This window comes from Lygodium microphyllum, chromosome 17, assembly GCF_053477565.2.
Source record: "Lygodium microphyllum isolate KBCC chromosome 17, Lygodium_microphyllum_v1.1.10, whole genome shotgun sequence".
NCBI lineage: Eukaryota > Viridiplantae > Streptophyta > Polypodiopsida > Schizaeales > Lygodiaceae > Lygodium > Lygodium microphyllum.
This window is the reverse complement of record NC_141151.1, coordinates 26,370,670-26,398,569: the sequence shown is the minus strand read 5'-3', so window position 1 is coordinate 26,398,569 and position 27,900 is coordinate 26,370,670. Positions and strand designations below refer to the sequence as shown.

The following is a 27,900-nucleotide window of genomic DNA, read 5'->3' as shown; positions in this document are numbered from 1 at the left end:
AAAATTGAGTTGAACTCATTCAAATGTACAAACATGGCTATACCTTCCTTCATGCGAAGGTCCATCAACTTTTTCACCCAATAAACCTTGCTGGCTGCACTTTTCTGAGCATACAGTTCCTCAAGTCTTTTCCACATTTCATATGCAGAATACAACTTCTCAATGTTGAAGAGCAAGTTGTCTAACACTAAGAGCTCTATGGTAGAGCGTGCAAGCTCACCCAAATCATCCCACTCTTCTTGTTCCATACCTGTTGGTTTTATTCCCTTCGCTTTAATGGGCTTCACCTGTTTTGTCTGCACCAAGACATTGTAGCATTGTTTTTGGCATATTGCAAAATTGTGTGCACCCTTAAGCTTCTTGATGTGCAAAAGGTTGCTGCTGTCACTGTTTCCAACCATGATTTGCAGCACTAAATTGACTCAAATGTCAGCATTTGCAAGCTCAAATGTCACACAAATGACCTTGGTACGCTGCAAGTACCAACACACAAATGACCTCGGTACACTACAAGTACCAACCAGCAGTGAAAATCAAGAAATTGCAGAAATTTCAAATCTGCAAATTGATTTTCAGAATTAGAGAATGTCTGGTACTGCACTCCATAATCAATTACAACCACATTTATAGGCCAATGTACCAAATTGCATGTGAAATTCCCTAAATTCTGCTGCAATTTCTACTTCAAAAGCATTCTTGGGCACAAATTTGACAATTGTGGTCAAAAGCCCCAAAAAGGCAAATCCGGCCAAATTGCATCAAAACATGTACCCAAGTGCATATACCATGCAATCCTTGTACAAATTGATGAAATTCTGCAAAAGCCCCAATTTTCTCAGGTCTAGTGTGCACAAATTTCAGTGAAATTGACAAAATTTCACTCAAATGTGAAAAGTCCCAAATTTCCCGAGCAAATGTGCACCAAATTGCAACTTCTGAGTCAGATTGTCTTGTTCTACATCAAAATCCTGCAATCCCGAAAAAGACCCAAATTTTTGGGTTAAAATTTTACACTGTGCATGGGCATGCGAAAATGGAAGAGAAAAAAATTTTAGAAATTAATTTTTAAAAATGACAAAAAATGGTTGTCGAATTTGAACACTGTGATGGCGTTGACCCGTCACATCGTCAACCAGCCCGCCAGCTATCTGTGACCGTGTGCCGTCCGCTTGCTAAGTCATTGCTTGCTCATGGTCACGTCGACCTACCTACAATGTCGCTTGGACCCGGGTGTCGACTGTCTGCGTCAGGCAATCGCCTGAGCTAACGTGGCCTCTTCTACCTATGACGCTTGCTTGTGTCACCTGCTGAATACTGACGACTGCTACCGTCACCTCATGCCTCACCAACCTATGCTTGTTCAGCTCACCCCTAACCTGCCTCAAGAAGCATGCATTCCTTGTGCTTTAATACCAGTTTGTTAAGACAGAGTGCTTGCAGCTGAGATATGCACAATGAGAGAGGGAGAGTGCAGAGTAGAGAGAGAGGAAGAGTGAGAGCACAACTTGATGTGGGTACAAAAACAAAAGTGTACCACTTTAGGTTATTAATAATATATATAAAGTACATGTGTAAGGGTGTGTGCACACCCAAACACCGTAAAAGGCATGATTAGCCTTTATTTCCAACACCATTATCAAAGAAAATCAATCCATGTTGACCCCTAATTTTGCCCCATGCTCTACATAACTCAGTAGCATCATCATTGGGCTGATCAATAACAATGGGCACCAATCTTGCTGATATTTTAAGCTTCTTTCCTTTAGAATCTCCCTAATTCCACTGATGTTTTGGACTTCTTTCCTTTAGAATCTCCTTGAATTTCTGATTTTCCAACTTGCTGCCTATTGGGACAGTCCCTTGCAATGTGACCCTCATGTTCACAAATAAAAGACTTATTTGCAGCCATCAATTCCCTACATTGTGCCAATGCTTTCGAGCCCTTTCTTTGCTATTTTGGCCTCTTTTCAAGCTGATTTTCAGATCTGTCCCTTTTCTCAACCTTAAACAACTTTTTATTCGGCTTCTCCCTACTCTCTAAGAACCCCGAATCCTTCCCACGCAGCGAAGCATCGACTGTAGCAGCAATCTCTATAAGGTGAGACATGCTAGATACAGTAGATTTAATGTAAAAATCCATGATTCCTTTAGGTAGCCCACAAACATATTTTTCCACTTACTCATGAAGAGGTACGAGGCAATAAGAAGTAATAGGCAGCAATGCATCCCAAAAACTTCTTATTATATTGCTCCAAATTCTTACATTCCTTAGCATCCAACTTATTCCAATCTATCATGATGTCCACCTCAAAGGTACTTGTCAACCAATTTGATGCAAACATTTGCTTTAATTGTACCCACGTTGACAGTGCTCTACCTTGCATCAAAAGAGTAGACCACTACAGTAATGCATTCATTCCCTTTCAAGAAAGTGGCTGCCTTTTGAATCTTCGAGGACTTGGTGAAGTCCCCCTCCCCCGAATAGGCTACATCGAACTACTGAATGAAAGTCAAAGCTTTCAACCTATCTTGCGCACCACTGAAGGACTCAAACTTCACTGCTTTTTCACCCTCATCATAGTCTTTTGCTGCCCCTTTGGTTGTCAAGTTGTCATACATTGGCTGCTCCAAAAAGGGTGCATTTGATGAATTTACATTAAAACCAACGCCAAACATAGCATTTGCATGACCAGCATTCATTCCTTGAGCGCCATAAGCATTCGGGGGTGCATATGCAGTATCAAACATGCTACTTTGTGCCCCAGGCATCAAGCCGATGCTGCCATACATAGGGTTTTACATATTTCCAACCATACCCGAAAACATTGGGCCTTGCACACCATGCATTGGTTGCTGCATACCATAGGGATTTGTACCACACATTCCCATATGTAGTCCTTGTCCAACCATAGCATGAAAATGTTAAGAAGCATAGATCTAGAGCATGGCTATGGTAGATGAAAGAGAAAGAGAAGACTCCAAATAACATTGACTTAGAGACAATGACTGTTACACAAGTGAATTAGGTTCCAAAATGGAAGCTTGGACTTATAAACACAATCTTGTGTCTGTAGACAATGACACTAATTGAAAGGACAAAAGTACAATGACACTTCATTCAAATGATAGGCAAGTACAATGCTTTATAGTCTTTTGGATAGGTAGTACTTTTCACCACTGTGCTTATGGGATTCAGTCCCTTCTCCTAGATTGTTTGCATTTCTCTTGGCCCAATTGCTCCATACAAAGAGGCTACACTAGGTGTAATTGCCTAATTCTCAACAAAAAAATCGTGCTTCCACCAAAATATCTTGGTTGCCCCATCATAGCATGCATGCTCGATTGTCCAAAATCCATTGGATTGGCACTTCCATGATGGCCTTGCATTTGCATTCCTTGCCCCATAGGTACCAACTCTTTCATTTCATTAGCATCTTTGGGAGCTTCAAATGGAGAGTTTGGTATTATCTTCAGTACACCTTATTATCCCGAAGTGTAGAAGACGTCTTCTTCTTCTTGCCTTTACTGTCCTTCTTCTGAGCATTCAAAAATCGAATAAATTGAGCATCCTTTGTCAATTCAGTAAAGAATTTTGTTACTATCCTCATCCAAATCTTGAACTAGTCATCATATTCCTCTTCACTTTGCCGGTTATCAACCTCCTCATGCCCTAAAGGGCATGTATCTTGTCCAACATCAACATTTCCAACTTGTTGTCCATGGTTTGAGCCTTATCCAAGGTCATTGCATTTCTTTCATTCCCATGTGAATATTCATACTAAGAGGCCTCATCACTACTTAAGTCCATCTCACTGCATGAATACATATTGTTGTACTTTCTCAGCTGAGAGTAAAAATCAGCACTAGCACAAAGCTTTGGTTTGCAATCAGGTGCCTCGAGCCCACCAAATCGAGGGATTGAGTGATATCTCGGCAATGGAACCATGAAACCAACCTTTCTTCCGTGGATGGGTAGTAATTCCTTGATTACAACCTAGTTACAACAGTAACACTTATTACAAAACTGAGAAATTGCAAATTAACTTATAATCTTCGATAATGAACACCTTGTTGGCTCCAAAACTGACACGCCTTTTGGTATTTCTTTACCTTACTGAAAGAAAAAGTTGATGTACAATGGCATTCTCCCAATCCCTTTCCGTATTCCGATCCCCTTGCTGTCCAAAATAACCAACAAGTCTTCAATCTGATTTGTCCTTGATTCGGGCTGTCAATTGACCTTCACCTGATTTAATGGAGACAAAATGCCCCAAATTCATTGATTTGCTAGTCTCTTCTCGTGAATTTGACTAAAAACAACTTCAGCCCTATTGAATCCAAGTCTTGGAGACTCCAATTTCTAGCATGCTTCCCAAGGTTGCTGCTAAACTCCAATTTTTGCTGCAAATTATGGTTTACAACAAAGAAATCTGAAATTTCTCAGCCTTTGGTGATCTCAATGTTGTAATCTTCGAAGTAAGGCTGTAGAAAGGCTGGGAGATGAGAGAGAATGCTAAGAACAGAGAAAATTCAAACTTTCTTTGCGAAGAACTAAAGAAAATCGGTCATTTACTATTGTTGCCCTGCCTCAACAGCCTGTAGATGTTGTCTCCTACTGTTGATTGGTCTTCTCCTACCCTTGGCTGCCTCAGAAGGTTCTCTAATCGCTGCAGATCAAACCAGCGGCATCTCCTCTCTCTCTCTCTCTCTCTCTCTCTCTCTCTCTCTCTCTCTCTCTCTCTCTCTTGCAAGCTGAAAATACTTCTCCAACCTCTAAAAACGTTTTTCAGTCTTGCATGGGCATTTTTTACAAGTGGCAACCTTCCCAAATGGTTTTTCCAGCATTATCCGTAATAAAATATTAATTTTTAGTCTTTAAATACTGAAAATTAATCTAATAATTATTTCAATGCACAAAAAAATAATCTAACTAGCCAATAATTAGATTGGCTAGGCAAGTTTCATTCTCAAGTGTCTCTACACCATCTTTGACCATCAGATTGACGTTAGTACCATTAAACACCACTTTTCTAGTATCACCAATTCACACACTTGTATAGAAAGAAGATCTTGAACCTATACCACGTCGTGATTTTCAAAATAAAATGGTTCTAAAGTGATTTATTTCTAGAGCATACTGATTGAAATCACCCAAAGGGGTGTAATCACTTTCCTCCACAAATACAACCACATAAAAGATGAACACTGTTTAATATAAAGCATAGAATATCCACACAAGTAATAAGGTGGAGGAAAAGGACACACTAGTAATTTCAAAGCCAATAAATCTTCCCTCCACCAAAGAGACTTAAAGACATGGCTCCCAAGTTTGCAAAAAGATAGCTTATCATAGAAACAAGGGACAGCCATCTGGGACCTTCTAACACAATAATACTATCCCTAGCCCTCCCAATACATTGGTTGTACCTTATCCTATCCCCAATAGCCATCTTGACATCCAAAGTGTCCTCTTGTCAAGGACGGCTTGAAGAGATGAAAATTTCTATTCTTTTGTTTTCTCTTTTCTCTTGTGGTGTGCAGTCTATTACAGCAATTTTCTACACTTCCATCACTCGACCCACTTCTGACATGGTATAAAACATTTGTGCTCAGTCCTACAATGATGTTTTCTGCCGTTGCACGTTTGCCAACTGCTGTTGCTGATCATGTGTCTGCTGCAACAATTTTTTCAACCAGTGGACATCGCTTGCACAACCACTTCAACGGTATGGGAGAAGCTCCAAATGTTGTACGAGGCTCCCTCAACTATGTGTGCAATGACCCTCTATGGGCAGCTCTAGCAAATGAATTTCAAGCCAAAGGATACAATCCAATCTTTCTTACTTCATGTTACACAACAGGATCCCACATGCAGTTTGCCAAGGCTCATCTAGTTGGGGCTGTGCTCTATAAGCTCCCTCTAGAGTTTGGAGTAACCAATGCTTTGCAGGCCCAAACATCATCAACGCTAGTGAGCTTTACACATGTTCTCCATATTGCTCGAGCATGAGGCATCTTTGAGATTAAGGGGAGGCTTTTGTCTTAGTATGGTGACCATAATGGGGAATTTTCAGCTTCAGAGAGGGGATAATAAGAAGTAATCGAGGGCCCAATGCTATCAATGTGGTAAGAAGGGACAATTATGCAAAGACTATAAGGAGTTAGCATCTGACAGGAATGACAAAAGCAAATGTTTGAGTCACTGTCACAAGTGTTGGGCTAGTGTGATTCTCATAACTATCAAGATGACTTTCATTTAGCTGGTATAACCACTCATCAAAACTAGCATGACTGTCACCCCAGGTGCAGCAAAATGTAGGTGGATGAGCTTGCCAATCAAGTTGCCAAGCTGCGATGATATCACCAACTGAAAACACAAGATGTCATTGACAACAGCTGATGTGCAATCTGGAGCATAAGACGCCCAGAAAAGCCTAATTTACAGCAGGCAGCCTGATCTGGAGAAATCAGGGGCTGGCAATTACTGTAGAAACACTGTTTAGGGATGGCAACATCATTTAACGCATCAATTTGAGCATTATTTTCAGCAGGCTATATTTGATGTAGATGGCTATAGTTTGAGCATCTTTCTGGGCTGAAAATCACTATCGGTATGTTAAACACTATCAGTCCCTGTAAGGAAGCAACAAATCAGAGATTCCTCTCTCCTGCTATTTCTATCTCATGCATTACCTGATGCATGTGCAATCTAGTGAAGAAAGATGATTACTCCAGACAGAATTTTGGACCTGAAGTGTTGCTGTCCGAATTTTTGCTGATCTCAGGTTTGTGGCCAGCAAGGCTTAGTGTTTGCATGGCTGCCTTGGGAAGCATGCATGCATGTCCAATGATTTGTGGAGGCTTCTGCTGCAAATTCAATCAATCGACAGTACTGACTAAATTGGGTCATGAAATATGGCAGCCTACAGCAGCACTGATTTGCCTGCAACTAAACATGATTCAATTTTGTTCCTCAAGATACACAATTGAAGGGCAATTTGAAAGGGTTGCTGGTTGTAAAGGTTGCTTTGTTTCAAAACTATGAGGAAAGAGCCTTGATTTGCTCAAATTAATGGGCATTTCAGTTGATAGAACTTGGAGGGATTTCAAGTTATCAGCCTGGTCTCCCAAAGAAGATTTCAATTGATGGAACTTGGAGAGGTTTCAAGTTCTCAATTTGGTGTTCCATCATGGTATTGTCGGGGGTCACTTTGCACAACTAATATTACTATCCAAAAAACTCAACAAGCACTATGGTGGCCTACCAAGCATGGAGATGTCTGCCAGTTTGTTAGAAATTGTTATTCCTACCAGCAGCTTGGTCAGCCCCTTTCCTGGAATTGATTACCCCTTCACCCAATCTTATTGTTGAAACACTTTCAAAAATGGCGACTTGTTGGCCCTATCAAACCTGCAGCATCTTATACAAAAAACATGATATTCTCACTGCAATAGATTATTATACGAAGTGGGTAGAAGCTTGGATACTTCCCAATAATTTAGCACAGGTAGTGGCTAAGTGCCTCTTTAATTGGTAAGTGATAAAGGGAGTCACTTTGTAAATAAGGTCATCAAGCGTATGAATTTCAAAGTTTTGGCATATCCAAGTTGTCATCAATTTTTGGGACTAACATGAAATGAAATACCACAAGGGCAGCTAAGCTTCCTATGGCCAATCAGTATCAGCTTGTCTATTTTCGTGAGGGCCAATCAGTGATAAAATGCTGAATTTCCAATTTATCATCTATTTTATGCATCAGTTGCTTCTTGTAATCAATTGTAAATCAGGGTTCCACCACTCTTCTCAATCAAGGAAGGCTGGTTTCATGGTTCCATCATCGGGATACATTAGCTCCCTTGAGTGCATGCACCACTATCACATAATTGCAAGCAATTTGCTGAAATTGTTCTTAGCTATCACAAAATTCAACAAGCATGTCTTCGAGCATATGGAAATATCTTCCTCCCCTTTCGATTGATAAGCATAGCAATGCATAGTGGTACATGGATCTTTGGCCTAGTGGAAATCAAATGTATATGCAGTTTGGGAAAACAAATTGCCCATGAAGCAAGGGCTTTTCTTATGGAGACGCATGATTAGAGTGTTGCCTATGGGACACAATTTGGCAAAACGTGGTATTGCCTCTTCTTCCCATCTACACTCCCATGCAAATGAGACAATATGCCTACTTTGGCCTTGCCCAAAAACTCCAACATTTTGGATGCTCTTTCACATTACTTGCATACCTTATTCCAGCACAAAGATTTGGAAAATTCTTCTAGTTGTTTAAAAGGTCTTCTCAAGGAACCTTTTAATACTCCCTCTTCTTTCATTGGGTCAAATATTGAGCTGTATCAGCTCTATGGACTTACAAGAACTATGATTTCATGGGTGGATGGTCATTTCAACCTTACATCAATTTTAGACCTTCACTGCAGCAATCTATATGATTGCTGCCAAATTAGTGATTTGTATACTTCTGTTGTTATGGAAGTGTTTTACCACTATTTCTAAGTTTTGCCACTGTTTCTAAATTTTTTGGATAGAATTTATAATGAAATTCACCTAGTACATTTTATGCATTAATGAACATTGGTTTCACAAAAAATGCGTGAACAATAAATTCCCAGTTCCTATTTCATCATTTCAGACTGGGGGTGAAAGTGCATTCAAGACTCCAAAATGCATTTCCATTTCCACTTTCCAAAACTCCTGGCAATTGTCATTGTCGTGAGTTCGGGCCACTTTGTTAGCTCCTCCCAAGTTCTAGTACTAACCAGTGACTCAACTCTTCAAAAGAGCCCTTGGTGTATCAAAAAATCAAATGGTTCAGGTCTGAGAGACTAAACATCAGAAATGAGAAAAGAAATGGCCAATAAACAATGTCTCCTATCACCAACATGTTTCATTGAAAAAATATATGTTTTGGTGAAAAAAAACCTGAAAATGGCATTGCTCTTGGTGCATGTTTCAAGTTGATGTTGCCAATTCTCTCTCTCTCTCTCTCTCTCTCTCTCTCTCTCTCATAATGAAGAATTGTATTAATTACATGAGAAGTACAACAGTCACAGCAAAGAGAGAAGAAACTGTTATACGCCAAACAACTACACCCTCCCTAGAGAGAAAACCAGCATGCTAAATAAAGTCCAACCACCAGTGGAGAAGGCCCCTGAACTTAGCAATATGACTTTGAACCCCTGAGGCCGAATGCATTCCGGGTGACCCAATTGTGGCAACAGCCCCAAAATCTAAGGGAAAAAAAAAAAGATACTCATGTGCAGCTGCAAAGGATAGGGATATTTCACTTTGCCAAAGACCAAATCAGATGGGCACATCAAAGGCCTGACCACAATACCAAATACCCACCAGTACCTACCTCTCTCTCTCTCTCTCTCTCTCTCTCTCTCTCTCTCTCTCTCTCTCTCTCCACTTAGTATCATTATAGACTAAATTTTCTGACGCTACCTCTCTTTATCGTTGTTACAAAATGATATGTTCAATACCCATTAAAATCTACAAGAAGAGAACTTTTAACTAATGATTTGAAATAGGAATCTGGATATTACTTATTAAAATAAATTTATATAGGTCAACCAATTCCTACCTGTTTCTATTCCCTACTTTTGAACCGTTACAATTGCAGCAAGGTTGGCCATTTCCATTGCATATGACTATGGCCACAAGGCCCACTCTAATCTTCATTCATTTCAATACCTCAAATATTACACACACACACACAAATAGAAAGAGAGAGAATGGAGCAAATTACAGAAAAAAAAAGGAATGGAGCAAATTTACCATGAACACACTGATCAACGGCATGAGAGAGAGAAAAGGGCGCTTGGCCAAAAGGCCATGTAACTTCATCCCTTTCAATACTTCACTTACACACACGCGCACACACACACACACACACAGAATGAAGCAAATTTCCTTCTAGTCATAGACCAGAAGTGCTGCTATGTTTGAAGCTAATAAAGTATTGCCAAACTTAAAGCCCTTGTCCCTGTTGTTATTTGGTGGTTTGTTTTCTTCTCTCTTTTCCTTTTGGGTTTTGTTTCGGGGGGTGTGTGTGTGTGTGTGTTGGGGGGGGACCTAGCCCTGAAAGGAATGTAAGCATGAAAATAAAGTGTCTTCTGACACAGATGCGAAATAAATGACCTTTTTGATATTGATATTAACTAGATGTTTCTCTACCTTCTTTTCTCTCAAGAACTTGCAGGTTCTTCCTTACAAAGTAAAAGGAATAAAATGTATAACAGACCTGAGGACCTCCAATGTTTTCCTGGCGTGGTGGCTCCACCACCTTTCCTGTTTCATCCAACCTCTTCTTGTAGATGTTGTGTTTCTGGTAAGGTTCACAACAAAAGTGTTTGGCCACGAATATAAGGACATTTTCTCACCAAAAGCAAGCTATTATTGTTTTGAATAGAGCAATTTCAGAGCTTGTGCTGAGAGAAATACCACAAGACACATACCACATCAAGATGCTGTTCTCCACTGATATCCATTGCATCAAGACTGATGATGGAACAAGCCAAAGAGGGAAAAGTAACATCCAGCTGCACATGAAAAAAAGAATTATCAATAGCCTAGCACCTCCCACTCATTGCACACAACTCCTTGAGACTGCCTAGTTTCCTGAAACAGCATATAGCTGCAGACTGTTATATCCCGCTTAAAAGAAATCAGTGGGAACAACATTTAATTACATTTAAAACATCATGACCGCATACAAACTGTCCTTAAAATTCTGAATTGCAACTGCCACTCATTGCACACTGCAAAGTTCTTCGTTTCTGCCTATCACTTCTCCTAGACTAGCACAACTGCAACAAGTACACTTTTTGTCTCATTTAGAGAAATTAAACATGTATGCCAAGGACTAAAGTTAATGAAAGTTTGAACACTTTCAAGTCCATACAGCTTAGGATTTTAAATGTGGATGGGCAAGGCCAAGCAATTATCGATTCCTCACAATTAATTATTGCTGAATATTCATTTCTAGAGGCGGAGTTATGCATGGACACATTTGCCACTTGGCACACACAAGGAGCATCCATACCATGCAAGGCTGGGATAGCTGGGAGAGGCCATTCTGGGATGTGCCATCAAATTTCAGCCATGCAACAAAGGGCTTTGCCGAGAGGAAATAAGAGCATATCCAAAGGGGATTGCTCATCTACAGCCAAAGTGACTTGCATGCAAGTGTGGAAGACCAAATTTGTGTCCGCACGTGCTTGAAATCAAGGGACAATCCGGGGATTTTTGCTGCTGGTCATTTGTGACAGCCAAAGGTTCCAGATTTTGTAGGAGAATTGGTTCAATCGATAGAGAAAGCAGAGACTCAAGAACATACCTTTTGAGCCTACAGCAAGGCCTGCCACCTTCTCCGTGAATTTCGAGTCAAATATCAGGTTGCACCACAAAATTATGGAATAAAATCTAAATAAATACTGCAAGGTGCACCAATTTTGGGCAAATCAGGAGATGGCTATCTACTCTAAAATGGTGGATGTGTTAATTTCATTTTTTTGTAAAATAATTTCTTACTGTAAATTGCCGGTTAATCATGTAATCTACCACCCTGTCCAAGGAAGTTGGTCTCGATATCCCTAGGCCCAACCTTTGTGTACCCGGCTTTAACATTATCGTCATGGTTAATGTATGTATACCCATGCCAAGTCTTGCCACCCAGGCTTTTGACATCTCAATTTCTTCATCACCCATAATGCTTTTCAGCTAGGATCTTTTTGCTTTTGGCCTTTGGCTTTAAGCTTTTAGTTTACTGCTGCTTTTCCAAACAATTGTACCACACTATGGTTTGTTGCTACTAATGATCTCATCATAGGTCACTTTGATCTGACCCAGGAAAAAGAATAAGGGTCATATACACATCACCAAGCTTGCTGGCATTCATTGCCTTGGGCAAAGAAAGATGTAAGCCTACTTGGCAAGACTAGAGTGTGACTCATACCAACTTTTCCCAGGATAGGACCGTAAGGAGGCCTTTTGGATCTTCAACATACCTTGACCTTAGCTATAGCATGACTATGCTGCCTCTCTCTACTAGGCACCACCACCACTTCCTCATTTGCATAGTTGCCAAGAGACATGTTTCCTACATGTAGGAAACATTTTTAGAAATATTTAAACTCTTAAACATTTCAGAAAGTTATGAACCACATAATTTGCAATCTAGAAGAAAAGTTCAAGTAGGTTTCTAAAAAAACATCGTTGATCAAAAAATATGTGTCTTCTAGGAATGGCACTAGCACTGAGAATGAGACTAATGGCATTGCATCTGCAAATAAGGAGATGGATATGGATGAGGATCTAGATGCTAGTGAGTTTTGACCCAAGTCTTGTGTACGTCTCCAAACTTAGGATTTAAATTTAAGATCTCATTATATCATTTAGACATGCTTATTATCACTTCTTTTGTAACATGGAATCGTTTTGATGTCTCAAAAAGATTGGTTGAGTTCTTATACATCTGAAGTATTATGCTCCTTCAATAAGGTTATGGTTGGTCATGGATGTTAGATCAGGCACGTAAATTGTTAGTCTATTATATGTCCAATTGTATATAGTGATGAATAATTTTACAAAACTTGTATAAAACCTTTCAAACACATATCTCCCATTTTTGGAACCCAGAGCAACTATTCTCGCCCGTGACAAAGCCAATCCACCGCTCCCACCTTCTTTGTCACTATGATTTGAGATGCCATAGACAAGTTGCAAAATGATCGAACTCAAGATCATGATTGTTTAGCAACAAAGCATCTTTGGCATGCCCGAGATGTGCTTGGCACCAAGCTAGGTTAAGGAGAGGACATTGTACTCCAGATTACATCTCCACACTTCGAAGGCATCATTGAGGAGGCTAAACCTCATGGGAAGAGAGTCAATTGTTGCTTTGTGAATTTCCAAAGTATCTAACACAATGGCACAAGAAAGGCTGATGCAAAGGTACAAAACATGGAGGTACTGTATCGGAAGGGATGAGATGGAGACCTACACCTTATACAAGTCAATCAGAGGGCAAACCAAGACTCGGGAGGGATGTTAGAGAAGGTTGTTAGTATCATTCAAGAGAAGTAAGGTTGTCCCCAATCACCTACAATCTTTGGGACATACATTGATGAGATCTCTCATCACATTGATGGGCTAGGAGGGCCAAGAGTCAATCGTGAGGAGTATTGATTCCACTTTTTCTCTATATTCATGATACTGTACTCATCTCAGATACACTACAGGGGTAGCAAAGACACTTGAATGCATTATGCGTCTTTCGTAGGACGAAGATCTCACAATAAACCCTACGAAAAACAAAGTAAATGTATTCAAGACCTTGCAATGGTCGGCCAACATATTACTTGATTTTACTTATGGTGGAAAGACGGTAGAGAGTGTCAAGAGGCATGTATTTGCATGTCACTTTTGTTGGACCATGCTTCGCCATGAGGAGAGCAATGAAAGGTAAACTCACTCAAGAATATCTACCGCTTGGAGTCATGGAGAGCCAACACACACATGCAGTTCCATGAGCCTTAAAAGAAGCTATGGTTATTTACTATGTTGGTCAAACAATCACTTTTATAAGGCACTCCCATCTAGGGACCAAGCTTCTACCCCATATGGAGGAGTGGAACTACAACAAGGCAACCAAAGCTATGCAAAGAGAAGATTTATGATGGATGGGAGTACATTGATAGACCACTAGTGGTGATGATTATCCACACAATCAAGAGTAAGCCATTAATATAGTATGAGATAGTAGAAGCAAAGATGGGGACTCCACTAATGGTACCAAATGCCCTCTTCCAAACAGTCACCTTCATACATATGTGTAGAGCCTCCCTAGACAAGTTATCTTTACAGTTTGCAACACAAGGTGATATGGAATGCTAGTATACCCAAACCAGCACATGGTTAAGCTATATGGCCTACAAATAGACCACCTCCCACCCCCAATACAGCGTGGAAACCCCTTTCCTAGATTTAAGCTAGAATGAGCTTAGCAAGATCAACTAGATAGACATCATTCAGCTATGCACAGCTCACACATGCATTATGCTAATTGACCTACTAGAAATGAAGATGGCTTTCAACTAAAAGCATCTTCTCCAACAGTCTCCTAATGGCTTTGTTGGCTGTCCGAGGTACATAGACATCCAACTATTACATGAAGTCAAAGAGTACTATGGACCAAATCCACATTCTGACATTAGCTAAGAATACAAACTAGCCAATATAGGGCTGCTCCCCTTGCTCTTTATGATCGAATTTGCCAATTATGCCAATTGGAGTCAAAGACCAACAAGTCACTATCTAATATACTATGAGATGGCTATGGTTTTCATCCCATGTGTAGAGTAATGGACATCTCAAACCAGCACTGCCTTGAACTCCTCCTCATATAGCTTTGCAAACATCGAGGCCACATGCTACGATTGAGACAAGGAGAGCATGCTCGAGACACGAACCATGCATTCTCATTGACAACTTCTAAGCAGCAACTCAAAAGAGATTAGCAGCTACCTAGACTCACTTAGGCAGCCTAGGAAGTTACCATTGACAAAGCAAGAGAGCTATATAAAGCACCGTGTCCATGATCAAAAGATCATGACCTAGATTGAGATTTTTCTAGCAAACCCAATAAATCTTGGCATGGCATCTCACATTCCGGCCCACCAATTTAATATATTTATGTTGGACCAACACATGCAAGATATCAAGGTGCATAGAATTTCCCAATTCCACACCCATACCACATTTATTCTCTTTGGCATGTGTATTTGGCCATTATCACATTTTTTGCCACACAATGTAGTTTTTCAATGAAATTGGCCTTCAACAACACAAAGGGCAGCAGATCACATTGTAGCAAATATTTAATTCAGGATAACTATAAATCCAACAAGAAAAATCCATACATAATTGGAGCTAGAGTGCTCTTATACCACATTTATTCTTTTTGGCAAGTGTATTTGGCCATTATCACATTTTTTGCCACACAATGTAGTTTTTCAATGAAACTGGACTTTCATGACCCAAAGGGCAGCAAATCACGTTGTAGCAAATACTTAATTCAGGATAACAATAAATCCAGCAAGAAAAATCCATATATAATTCGAGCTAGAATGCTCTTGTACAACACACGATGCTAGTTGGCCCCAAAGCTTGACACTTCTTTCAATGTCTCTTAAGATTACTAATGGATACTCACAATTAGTTACAATTATCTTTATTTTCAATGATTTCATGTGAGACAATTGATCTTCCAAGAGTGCTCAATAACCTTGTCACCTTCAATGTTGGTCTCCAACTAACTTTAAAGTGTTCAAGTATGTGTGTGGACACTTCACCTTACCAAATCTTAACAACAACAACTAGCTTTGAGCACAATTTCATGATGCATTTCCTACATTTAAATATATTGTTCATATGCAAAACCTCTAAAGATTTATACTTTTCATGCCTCTTATTTTCCAAGGTTTGCACTACAAGCATTTTCTTTATTTTCCTTATTAAGAACTTTTTAATGATATTCTCCCTTCTTTTTTCTGGGACAATTCCAAGAGCGATTTGGTGACAAACAATTAAAAGATAATTCTTTTCTCCTCTCAAAATCTTGTTGGCTTAATTTTAGTCAAAGTATTTTAAATGGCAGCTTCTTATATTTGTGAAAGACCATTTTCGTTTATATTTCACAAGCATTTGAAAGTGTCCCGTTCCTTTGGTTTGGGTTGTGTATCAATGTAAGCACTCTAAAGACCGTGAAAGATGACAATACTTTGAACTTAACCAACCTAATCGATTATCATCATGAAAATTAGAAGATGAGGGAGCAAGAGAGAGAATTATAAAGATAAGAAAGAGAGAGAACACACCACCATGACACAGGAACCAATGCCTCCCCCTTTACAAGATTTTGTTAAAACAAACCATAGGCACAAATTACCGTAACCATATACAATGGGACTAATTTTCTACAAATCCGAGAAGTAGGGTTTTTGAAACCCTAATTTCTGTAAACATCGAACAACAAGCTAATTTCAAGCTTAGTAGAAAGAGCTTCTTATATGAGTCCTAGATAAGCAAGTACAAAGCATATGGCTGAAATTTCAATAATAGGGCTTGTTGGAAATGAAGAGAGGGACCTCCAATATATAGGTGTGGGGGCTTGGATGCTCAAAAGTGAAACAAAGGCTACACATAACAAGTGCCTGCTGAAAATGACAAGCATAGGGACACTTCTCTCTTTCAAAATGATACGTTTTATTCTAGATGCCACGTGTCAATTTTCGAGAGAAAGAAGCTTCTAAACCTTCCACTCTAAAAATTTCTCAAAGGTTTAAGAATTTGAGATAGTTCCTAAAGACAAAATTGTTCCTTGCAAAACTCTAGAGCCTTCGACATGTACAAAATTTCCATTTTAGTAACTTTCAAAAATAGTAACCTCTCAAGGTTTAGGAGTCTCCAAATTTATATTCTACAAAGCTTAATTGTATATATTTACTCATTCATGGTTTATTTATTTGATCATGAGCAACTAGTTTCGCTTTCTATAACCACTCATTATGTGGCCTTTTTGTCAATGTGACTACGCGAGTGAAAAACCTTAGTCTTCTAGGCTTTTTAATCAATTCAATTGCCCAACTAAACTTTTAATTTCTCTTGGGCATCTCATCGATGACAACCCAAGTATAATTACAGAGCATTCTAGCCATTGGCCACCATTCAATAAATGATGAATATTTAACTATATTTTAGAATACTCCAATACTACAAATTGCCTTTCAATGTCTATAAGTATAAAGTTGATTTGAATCATTGAGGTAATAGATCTTGATAATAGACTATAGCTCATATGCAAAATGTTGATTACAATCAATGGGGTTCATGAGTGCACCCAAGCATGTATTATCTTCATAAGTTATGTGTATTTAATTGCCTTTTCTAAAGTCTTAAGTGCGTGCCGCCTTCCTTCCGTTTTACAAGCTTTCTCCAGACCTTGTACAAAACCTTTGATTTTCTAAAAAGTATAGATCCCTTCTAATTGAGGATCATTTTATAGTACTCCATGATATAGGTCAATAATGGATCTACCTCTTTCCATGACCTTATTCCAATCCTCCCAATGTCTTACCACTTCATTTTCAAAAATGCATTTCTCCATAAAAAAATGTTTCGAACCAAGCCCAATCTTCATGAATTTTTTTGGCCTCTTAAAGTGTCCTCCAACAGCAATATGCTCCTAGCCTTAAAAGACAAGCTGGCCTCAAGCACTTGATACTCCACCGGCAGCTTTTAAGTTTGTGAAGGTCCTACCATTTTAAAGTGCTTGGCTGGCCTCAAGCACTTGATACTCTACTGGCGACTTTTAATTTTGTGAAAGTCTTATCATTTTTGAAGGAAGGTAAGAGTTGCATCTTTCTGTCCCCTTCTTTTCCTATCAAATTTTGGTAGCTTCGTATCCTTAAGAATTGAATCTCCTTATCTGAGGTTATGTTCCTTCAGCTGAAGATATGAATCAACAACATGATGCTGCCCCAAGTGCCCCAATGCTGCCCTGCTGGTTATGATGCCTATGCTGATGATCACAATGTTCTTACAGGAACTCAGAATGCTGTTCCTCAGCTCTCCATAGCTAAGAGCCACCTTTCCTGCCTCAGATTGGACCCTCTCTAGATGCATGCAGCCTAAAAATGGAAGGAATTGTTCCAAAATAACAATTTTGGCATGCAAAAGCTCCACACTGATTTCCTAACATTGAAATATCACTGGTCTGCCCAATCTTCCAGCCTGCCCAAATATTGCAGACTTTACAATTTATTTTCCTGCCCAAACTTTCACTTTCAATATCCTAACCACTTTTCTGGCCATTAAACTAAAAAGTTTTGCTTCTAAATTTTGGTGGATAGAAGTTCAAAGGTTCTGCCCATGTCTTGCACGACTACTACAAAGTCCTTCATGCCCAAAGCTGAGGAGTAAATTCACATATTGGCAACATATGTGCTCAGCCTTGCACATAGGCAAAACCCCCCTCCCCAAACAAAAAAAAAACATGCATAGACACCACGCGACATGCACAAATCTAATGTGTATAAAATTTTACATATAGCTACAATTACAGCATTGATGGAACAACCCCACCACAAGGTGTCTGGATCAAGAGGCAAGAAAGAAGCACTAGCATCTCTATACAGATAAACCTCAAGTGCAAACTAAAATGTCCGAGTGGACAGTGTGTCTACAGAACTAGCCACAATGGACAAAAATGATCAAATCGACCACAAATGGACTAAAGATCTTTTTTGAGACGTCACCATCAAAATTCATGAGACTAGAGTTTGTGACAGTCATCCAAGCTCAAATGTACAGCAAGAACAATTGCGTGAAGATACAGTTCTTTTAGTCTCAATTCTGAATTAGCACAGATCACCCTTGAGAACCCACCATGCACAGCTTCAGATAAGATAATGGCTAAACAACTTGGCATTGTGAAAAAATTCAAGAAAATGACACTAGAAAATATAGATCCACGGAATGAAGAAAACTAGGAGGAAACACTCACGTAGATCTGAAGTGTTTCACCCCTTGAAGTGTCTACAATCAGCTCACTTGTGGTAACCGGGCGTAAATATAATCCTGCAGAGATTTATAAATACATTGTAAGCAGAAATAGAATGCATTCTCTCTCTTAAAAACAATCAATGTGAGTAGTAGAAATCAATTTCTGCAGAACGGTAAACTAAAGAGTCTAAAGGTAATGGAACACTGAAATACATCCACTCACTTCTACGCACCAGATGAAGCATTCTTGAATTTGGCAACAGAAAAAGCATACTTAAATTTAGGGTATTGACTTTTCTAAGAGCCTACTGAAGCTTAAGACCTATGCATAAGACTATATTTGCATGCTCTCCCTTACAAGCTCTAAGTTTACTAACAACAAAAAACACAGCTCTAAGTGGACTTGCTAAAAATCAACCCACCAAGTTCCATTTTCAAGCACTGACAGGACAGAACGACACTCAACACTCACAGTTAAATCAACAAGAGAGTTACATGTGAAATTCTTGGATGTCGCATGTGAACTAGGATTAATTAAACCAGGGATCTATTAACTTCACTGGCTTTAAGGTTTCTCCCCTCGTGTGAACAAGGTCTAATCTTTAACATGTGCATGTTGCTATCAACTAAAATTCATCAGTTGCAGTTTCCCTGCTTTCCAGTAAATTGTGCAATCTTCTATTACTTGCTTGTGGTGTTGACATCACAATTTGTTCCTTGTGCCAAATTGGCATGGACAGTCCAACTGCACACTGGTTCTGAGCTTGCAGGTCCTCCAGGGACCAGCTGCCCAATAGAATGGTCATCTCACAACAACATGAACACGGGCATTGAACAAGAAGCAAATTACAGCAAGAGAGATTGGTTAAGCATTTGATATGTCTATACTCTAGACGTACTTGAAACAACAGAGTACAGCAAGAGAGATATCGGTTATGCACTTGATATGTCTAGACTCTAGATGTATTTAAACAGCAATGAGAAGAGGGACCATCTACTTGTTCTTTTAATCAGCTTTGCCTCATGCGGACACATAGTTGTCAGGTACGAAAGGTACAATACAGTACGCTACGATAAAATACCATGCTAAATGGTACCTTAAGATTTTATAAGGTACAATATGATATTAGTACGAAAAAAATCTTGATTATTTTGGACTAAAGATAATAGAATAGATATTTCAAGTCTAAATAGCAATGCTATTAGAGTATATAAGATGAGTACTTGAGGGTAACATGCCGAAACCCAATGTTGCATGTGCAACATGCGCTACTACTACCTACAACTTATAACTACATAGATGGGAGTGGAAACATCATACATACATGATCATACAAATAAAAAAAGTGTGGGCTTAAGAGAGAGAAGGTTGAGAGAAATTGTTTGAATCTCAAATAACCTAATCTCATGGGAGAATCATATTAATATCAAGAGCATTTAGCTCGTTCCAAAGTGTAGTTCGAATGGGAAAGATGTATCCATTAAGTTGGTACCTTATGGTACTAATACGTAAGGTACAGTACCTAAAGTATGGTATAGTATCAAGCCTTTCGTACGTGGTACTATTGCAACTAGAGAGAGGAAGAGGCTAGAGAGAGAGAGAGAGAGAGAGAGAGAGAGAGAGAGAGAGAGAGAAGGTTGAGAGAGAGAGAGAGAGGCTTGGGAGAGAAATAAGAAAGAAAGAAGAAAAAAAAAGAAATGAGAAAGAAGAAAAGAAAGTTGTAGACTTCAAGGAGAGTGCATGAAAAGAAACACCTAGAATATATAAATGTCCAATGTGATCTAGTTTTGATGTGAAGGTCTAAAATACTGCTGCCATAGCAGAAATTAAGGCCAAGCTTAGTGCTACCTTCGAGATGACAGACCTTGGTTTGTTGTCTTATTTCTTGGGGATGGAGGTAGTTCGATCTAGGGGGCTGTATTCTTGTGTCTCAGTAGAAGTACGCACTTCAACTCATGGAACAACACACTTCGAATCAGACACGGCTAGTGGCCACACCTCTTGATTCTACTGTCCACTTGTCGAAAGATACCCTAGGTCAACCCTTTAATGCACATACCTATCGATCTATTGTAGGAAAACTTCTTTGGTTAATTCACACTAGGCCAAATTTAGCTTACTCAATTAGCATACTCAGTCAGTATTTCACAACACCTAGGATGTCACATTGGATTGCATGTCTTCATGTGTTGCGTTATTTCGGTGTACTTATTCTTATGGCCTGACATATGGTTCCGGTTTATGTTTGCAAGGGTACATTGATTCTGATTAGGCAGGAGATCCTGACACCCAGCGTTCCCATGGCGACTACCTCTTTACCTTGGGCACAACTCCCATTTCGTGGTCCAGCCATAAGTAGGAGACGGTGGCGGCTTCACGGCCGAGGTTGAGTATAGGGCTCTCTTTGATGGCACCACTGAGGCTATCTACTTGAGGAGCTTACTGCCGGCATTTCATTTTCCTTGTGACTCTCCCACCGTTGTCTACTGCGACAACCAGAGTGTTATTGCCCTTGCGGACAATCCGATCATCACCCCACACACGTGGCATGTGGGAATCCACTTCCACTTTTCCAGAGATTAGGTTGAGCCAGGCACTATTCGCCTAAAGTTTATGCCTTCCTCCGCTAATTTTGCAGACATCTTGACCAAAGTGGTCAACCGGCCGGTTCTTCAGTATCTCCTACCCAGGATCGGCTTGGGTACACCCTCCGCTACTTCTTCACATTGACAAGGAGAGGATGCTTCCCTCTTGCTTTCCCTTCCAATTTAAGAGGGTGCGGCTTCTTCTCTTGATAGTGACAGTGATGATGCTTACAGTATTTTAGACATTCATTTATTATTTTGTATTGTATCGTGGACATTTGTAACTTCATCCACATTGTCAGGATAATATGATTGTAAAAGGGCACTTGGACAAGTGAACAATTCCCCTGCGAGTGACACCGTTGCTTTGCATTTTGCATGAGCATGACATCTTGCATCTCTCTTTGCATTACCCCATGCATTGGTATTCTGTTCATGTATATATGCATATGTGCGCATTTATTCCTTTTCGATCTTTTGGAATGGTCGACTCTAGATCCACCATATTTGTAGCATTGCACATGGCAATCTCCAAGGCAATTTGTCCCTAGCTTACTTGCTTGCTTTGCTTGTCTTGCTTGCTTCACATATTTGCTATATCCACACCTTAGTAATTTTCCTTCTTCACCAACACTCAATAATGGTAGGGATAGTATACTTGTTTTGTGAAGGTCTTGGGTCTGTAACCATCCCTTATCATTCTCCTGTAATGGGGCATGGATACTCAATAGGGCAAAGACTGATTTGTAACCCTCGTTTAATGCTAAATCTATTAAATCTAAAAAGCCCTCCAAAAAAAAAAGTTGATTCCATCCGCCTTTGTAGGGCTTGGTAGGCCACTAGGTAGCCGACGAGCACACTTTGTCTGATGCCCTGTCCTCTCTAGGGTGATCACTTGGGCTCCCTTGGTAAGATAACCATCACCTCTGTAGTCTTAGTAGGCTACTCGGTAACCAACGCGCACCCTTGGTCCGATGCTCTAGCTACTTTGGGGTGGGATGCCTTGAGGTAAAATATAAAGAAAATGGACTTGGCTAGCCTTCCTTCTTGTGGCACCGTTTTTAGGCCTGAGAGGGGGTGTCGAGCTAAAAATGCATTACCTTTACTAAAACAGCCCTAAAACATGCTTAATTAATGAAGAAACCTTGTTTATTTAAAAAACATGTGTTCCTAAAGAGTGTCTATGTCCCATAAGTACAAACCCACTTGGGAGGGCCCAAACTTTCTATAAATAAGTATGCTACCCTCCATTCAGTTCTGAATCTCGTTTTTGCAAGTTTCAGGTGTTTTAACTTGCTGCCCACACCCCTTTCGCGGAGACATCGCAGTCTCAGTTATCCCTTGCTGTCATCTACAGTCTGGTGCATGTTTCTAGCCTTCCACCCAACTTTGTAGTTGTTTACAACAGAGCGATATTGTGCTAAGAAATGCACTTAGCCACTTAAACAGCCCCAAAACATGCTTATTTTAGGCTTATTTTAGCCAAAACCCTAAAACGGGGAGCGGATCGAGAAAGTTAAGTAGGAGAGGATTTAGCACCCTAATTTTCTATAAATTGGCAGCCAGCCCTCCACTCTTTCACAATCTCGTTTTTGCACTTTTCAGGTGTTACCAGCTTGCTGCCCACACCCCGATCACAGAGGACATCTCAGCCCTTGCTGTCCATCACTGTTCCCTACAGTCTGGCGCCTGTTTCTAGCCCTCCACACGCTGATTGCCATTGTTTCTGCCTGGCGACTGACTGCTGTTCATCTGCACTGCTGTCGTACAGCCTGCCATGCCAGCAAACTGCTGCATTTGCATGCTCTAGCTGCCGCCCTAACAGTTTTCTCTCTCCTGTCTGCAGTTGCTTCAGTCTTTCTCTCCTGCAGACTGTCCTGCCTGCGTTTTCAGTCTCTCCTGCAGGCTTCGTTTTTAGTCTTTCTCTCTCCTACAAGCTGTCCTGCCTGCGCTTTTAGTCTTTCTCTCTCCTCACTGTTGTCTGCATTAGATCTAGCTTCTCATTGTTGCGTTTGCTGGTGTTCGACATCCGGAGGCTGCCTTGCTGCGATTCGGGATCCATTCGGAGTACGACACACTCTCCAGCTCATTACCCCTGCCTTGATCTGAGAGATACAAGAATTGGAGGTTCACTATTCATTCACTACATAGTGTGTTTGCTGCATGAGCATCATATTATTGGTAGTCATATCATTTCATTTATTCACTGTGTTCATTGTCTCTGAGTTACTCTAACCCTAACCCTAACTGTGTTCTTTTTATGAGTCTGTGCTTTGTCGTACGGTTTCTGTTTATGCTTCTATGTTAGGGTATTTTTCTTTACAAGTGACTGTTCCTGATTACTCTCCATTCAGAAAATAATCTCGTTTTTGCAGATTTCAGGAATTTCAGCTTGCTGCCCACACCCCGGACGAAGAGGACATCGCAGTCCAAGCTGGCCATTGCTGTCTATAACAGTCTGGTGCCTGTTTTCGGCCTAGCACACGCTGTTCTGAGCTGATTTCAGCATACTGACTGCCGCTACTGGTTTTGCCTACGTTTTTAGTCTCTTTCTCTCCTGCAGCCTGCGCTTTTAGTCTTTCTCTCTCCTGCACTGCCATTTGCATCAGATTTAGCCTTCCTTGGCTGCATTTGCTAGTGTTCAACATCCCGAGACTGCCTTGCTGCAATTTGGGATCCGTTCAGAGTATGACACACTCTCCAGCTCATTACCCCTGGCCTAATCCTTGAGATACAGGAGTTCGAGATTCAATATTCATTCACTACATAGTGTGCTTATTGCATGACCATTGTATATTCAGTAATAATATCATTTCATTTATTCACTGTATTCATTGTCTTTGAGTTAACCTAACCCTAACTATGTTCTTTTATCAATATGTGCTTTGTCGTACGATTGTTATTTGTGTTTCTGTATTAGGGTATTTCTTTACAGTGGGATCATATTTTACATCTCATGCTTCACCTTATGGATTCAATTGCCCATTCATTCTAAGTTCTTGTATTCATCTCTTTTTGTCACTATACATGCTTTGTCTTTCTCACTTCCAATCATTTGTGCATTCTCATGCACGTGGGGCCAACCCCCCTTGGAGCGCAAGTTTTGACAAAAGGAAGGTGAGGGTGTGTGTGTAACTCCCTTGCATCTCCCCTACATCTTGTGCATGCCACAAGTTGTAGTTGTACAATGTACCTGAATTATTTTAAATTTTACTTTGCAGAACTGGTTCTCTCTTCCACATACTTGACTTTCAATACCTAGCTATCTTCTAAAGGCTATTACATATTGGAAATAGAAAGATGGTGCTTTTTTTTTAGTGATCATCGAGCAAGATCCAATGCTCTATTAAATTGTAATTCCGTTTAGCCTTGTTGGATACGCAAGTATGGTAAAAACATAAATGAAATATTTGCTGCCTCCATAACTATCTCGGTTGACTTTCGGATTTCAACTATTTTTCTACTAGTTTTCCAAGATCTCCAATTTCTTATCATTTTGCTTCCACTAAACTTATTTTTGCCAAGCTGCAAATCCAAATGCAAAGATACATCTTGTGGCACTCCTCTCAAGGCATTTATTGCAACATTATGGCATTGTCATCAACCTAAACATCTTGAGAACCCAAATATTGCATCGAACTTTTGGGCAATTCATTAAAAATAGCGCACACTCCAAGCACTTACATGCAAAGCACATGCATGATGCACCCATTCCATGTGATATTAAGCACTGTCTTAGTTTCTATCGTGAGTTTTTCATAACAATGGATTCATCCACAAAGACATGGAATCGCATAAACTCATCTTTATACCCATAAGCCATCAAAAATCAATTTTTAACCCTTGATGGATCATAAATATCCGTTTTTTAAAGCCTGCAATACACTTAGCCAATCAGTCAAATTGTGTATTTGGATAAAATCAATTATATTTTTTTCCCCAAGTCTGCAAATCACTAAACATAATTCATATCTGAATCATCAACATTTCCCATTCACTTCAGCCCATATTACAATGTCTAGATTGATGGGGTCACACTGATCCCTTCTTGGGCCTGATTTGATGTGATCACACAAACCCCTTCTAGCGCCCCATTCAACCCACATTCCACAAAAATACAATTCCAAAAGTGACTACTTATTCACATACCTTTGATGAAGTGTTTCCATGAACTTGGCTGAAGGGCAATCACAAACAAAAACATGTTTGAGAGCTCATGCTGCACACAGGAAAAACAAAATGGAAGACATGGCACTAATTCCTTTAAGGATGGTTTTTTAAATGTCAGATGATGCTGCAAAGTGTCGTGAAAGCAAATATGGAATAGAAGTCGGGAGGATTTTCATCATTGGTAACAATCAAAACCTACTATGGAGAGGCCACTTAGTAATAACTAACCATAAATCTCTTCTTCTTCCCAAGCAAACTTAGCTCTTTTTCTGAAGCTTAAATGTTATAAATTTTTCTTGAATTCTGATATATCTTGGAATTTTATATTTCTCCAATATTCCATCCAATATACCTTCACATAACAGAATGTTAACATCTCTCTGAGTCTACCGCTGCAGTAAGAAGCCTCTGATTTCTCTGAACAGAACGATCATGCACAGAATAAGAAGTTGTGGCCACATTGCTATCAATGAGTGTATTTGATGACTTCTTGCTTAATAGAAGTGTCACTGTCAAGAGATGAGAGGCAAAGAGTGTTCAATGAGACAAGATTTGCAGGTTTTTTAAACGACTAGTTAGGTGCATGTGCCTACTTGTTGAATGGTTTTGGCACATGTTGTGATATCAAGGAGAGTTGCCGAAAATCTGATGTTCTGCTAAACAGCGCAGGGAGACCCATACAATTTCTGGTTAACTATGCCAGCGTGGCTCTTGCCTGTTCTCTCAGCTAATATTTGGAGAGCAGCAGCATTCAGATGTGTGTCTTATCTCAGGGAAAAAAGTTTCTGCTTGGCTGCTCAAATCACAGAGTAGTCTGCTTATGTAACCTACAAATTTCTTTGAGATCCAATTTGTCTACAACCATCTCGACAGCAATTAGCCTAGCAAATGGCTCCTGACAATTGGGTTATCAGTTATGCTGCCATTTGAAGTGATTTTTTCCTAAGAAAATGAAATTCAGACGAAATGAATGTTGGACGTTGGTAATACTTAATTGAGGCACAAAATAGCTGGAATCACAATGTGTGTCTGTTTATGTTTGCCTACAAATTTCTCTGAGATCAGAGCTAATGTTCGTCTACGACTACCTCGACAGCAATTTCCCCCTAATAAACAGCTCCTGACTATTGGATTATCAGCTGTGCTGCCATTTGAAGCAATTTTTCCCGTGAGAATGAATTTCAAATGGAAGGAATGATGGATGACGACAAATACTGAATTGAGGCACGAAATAGCTCCATAACATTTTGGGAAACGTGAAAAATGTTAAGAACATGGCAAATCAATCTTAGATATTGAGACGTACTTAGCTCGGTCAAGAACAGCAGCACCATGAAGACAGAGGCTATGAGTGTGATGATGCCGCCCGACAATGATCTGCTGTAGAAATCTTCGTTCACCTTGGGGAAGGCGTCCAGCTGCCTGATGCGATTGAGGGTCTGCATGATGGGGAAGCGCGGCCGGCCCTGGCTGTTAAGAGGAGGGGACCAAACCGCGGATCGAACGTTCTGTCTCTGTGCGTGCGTGCGTGCCTGCGTGCACGCGCGTATAAGTGTGTCTGCGTTTTTGCTGTGACGATACAAAAGAGGAATAAACTCGAAAAGGCAGGCTTCCAGAGGGAGCAGGGCAGAGAGCGAGTGTGGGTGTGTGATTGAGTGAAGGGAGACACGAGAGGCTCCGGAGGCCTGCTGGCGGCTTTGAAAGTGTTGTTCACACCGGATTCATTGTGTTAGTCGGTACTTTGACCCTTTCAAACCCAGAGCAACAATTAAATATTAAACTCCCCGGACCCCAAGGCTTCCAAATGACTAGCACACATGACCCAATGACACTCAACTCGTCTAGCACATAACCTAACGGAAATCCTTTTTTACGCGCATGAGGTAACGACGTCTTTGCAATATGTTAAGGGGTCGTGAACAATGCATCTGTCGATTTTGTATTTCTATTAATTAAAAATGTTAACAAACAAGTTTCAACCTTTTGCAATGCTTTTTGCCTTTGTCAAAGTTGTGGGCCATCATCACCGAAAAGCGGCCATACTGTCTCAAGACGCCAACATGAGAGACTTTTAAATAATCTCTTAGTGTGAAGAATGTCATCTATTCCAATCCATTATCACATTGGATATTGCCACTTGGCACACCAGCTTCATTGACTTATTATCATTCTATTTGATGCAATCGATTTCGCATTCAATGCTAATTAGTAGCATAGCTCTTTAGGCTAACTAGTAGGATAGTCCAAGAACTTCCCATGTTGCTCTCTACAAGCTTGACATCCAAACCATTGGACACACTCTTACTATTTCAAAACTTCAATACACACGAAGTATGTGATTAGCTCTCACCTAATCTACTCAAACCACAAATCCATACTAACAATGGGAAAACATACTTACCTTTGCCTACCATGTTGTAATCGTTATATTGGTTCACCTCATTCTCGATCAAATGCATGGCCCTTTACCTTCGATCTCACTTCCTTGTTGTCAGAATGGAGAGGAGACACCCAAGATGAGCTCAAGGACATGAAGAGAAAAAGAATGCTTCTTGTTT

At 40.1% G+C, this 27,900-nt stretch overlaps 1 protein-coding gene across 2 annotated transcripts in view; it reads right to left on the bottom strand.

The window, feature by feature from the left end:
* The window catches only part of LOC148021715 (uncharacterized), a 53,191-nt gene extending 26,128 nt beyond the window's left edge, over nucleotides 1-27,063 (bottom strand). Inside the window, exons 1-4 of one of the 2 annotated variants that reach the window (XM_087697233.1) lie at nucleotides 26,649-27,063; nucleotides 18,588-18,661; nucleotides 10,480-10,563; nucleotides 10,266-10,349 (exon numbers count right to left, since the gene is read on the bottom strand). In XM_087697233.1, the coding sequence (XP_087553359.1) occupies nucleotides 10,266-10,349; nucleotides 10,480-10,563; nucleotides 18,588-18,661; nucleotides 26,649-26,787 (381 nt within the window). In that variant the 5' untranslated portion in view covers nucleotides 26,788-27,063. The remainder of the gene's footprint in view (nucleotides 1-10,265; nucleotides 10,350-10,479; nucleotides 10,564-18,587; nucleotides 18,662-26,648) is intronic. The other variant, XM_087697232.1, reaches the window with a different exon arrangement.
* Nucleotides 27,064-27,900: the final 837 nt, after the last annotated feature.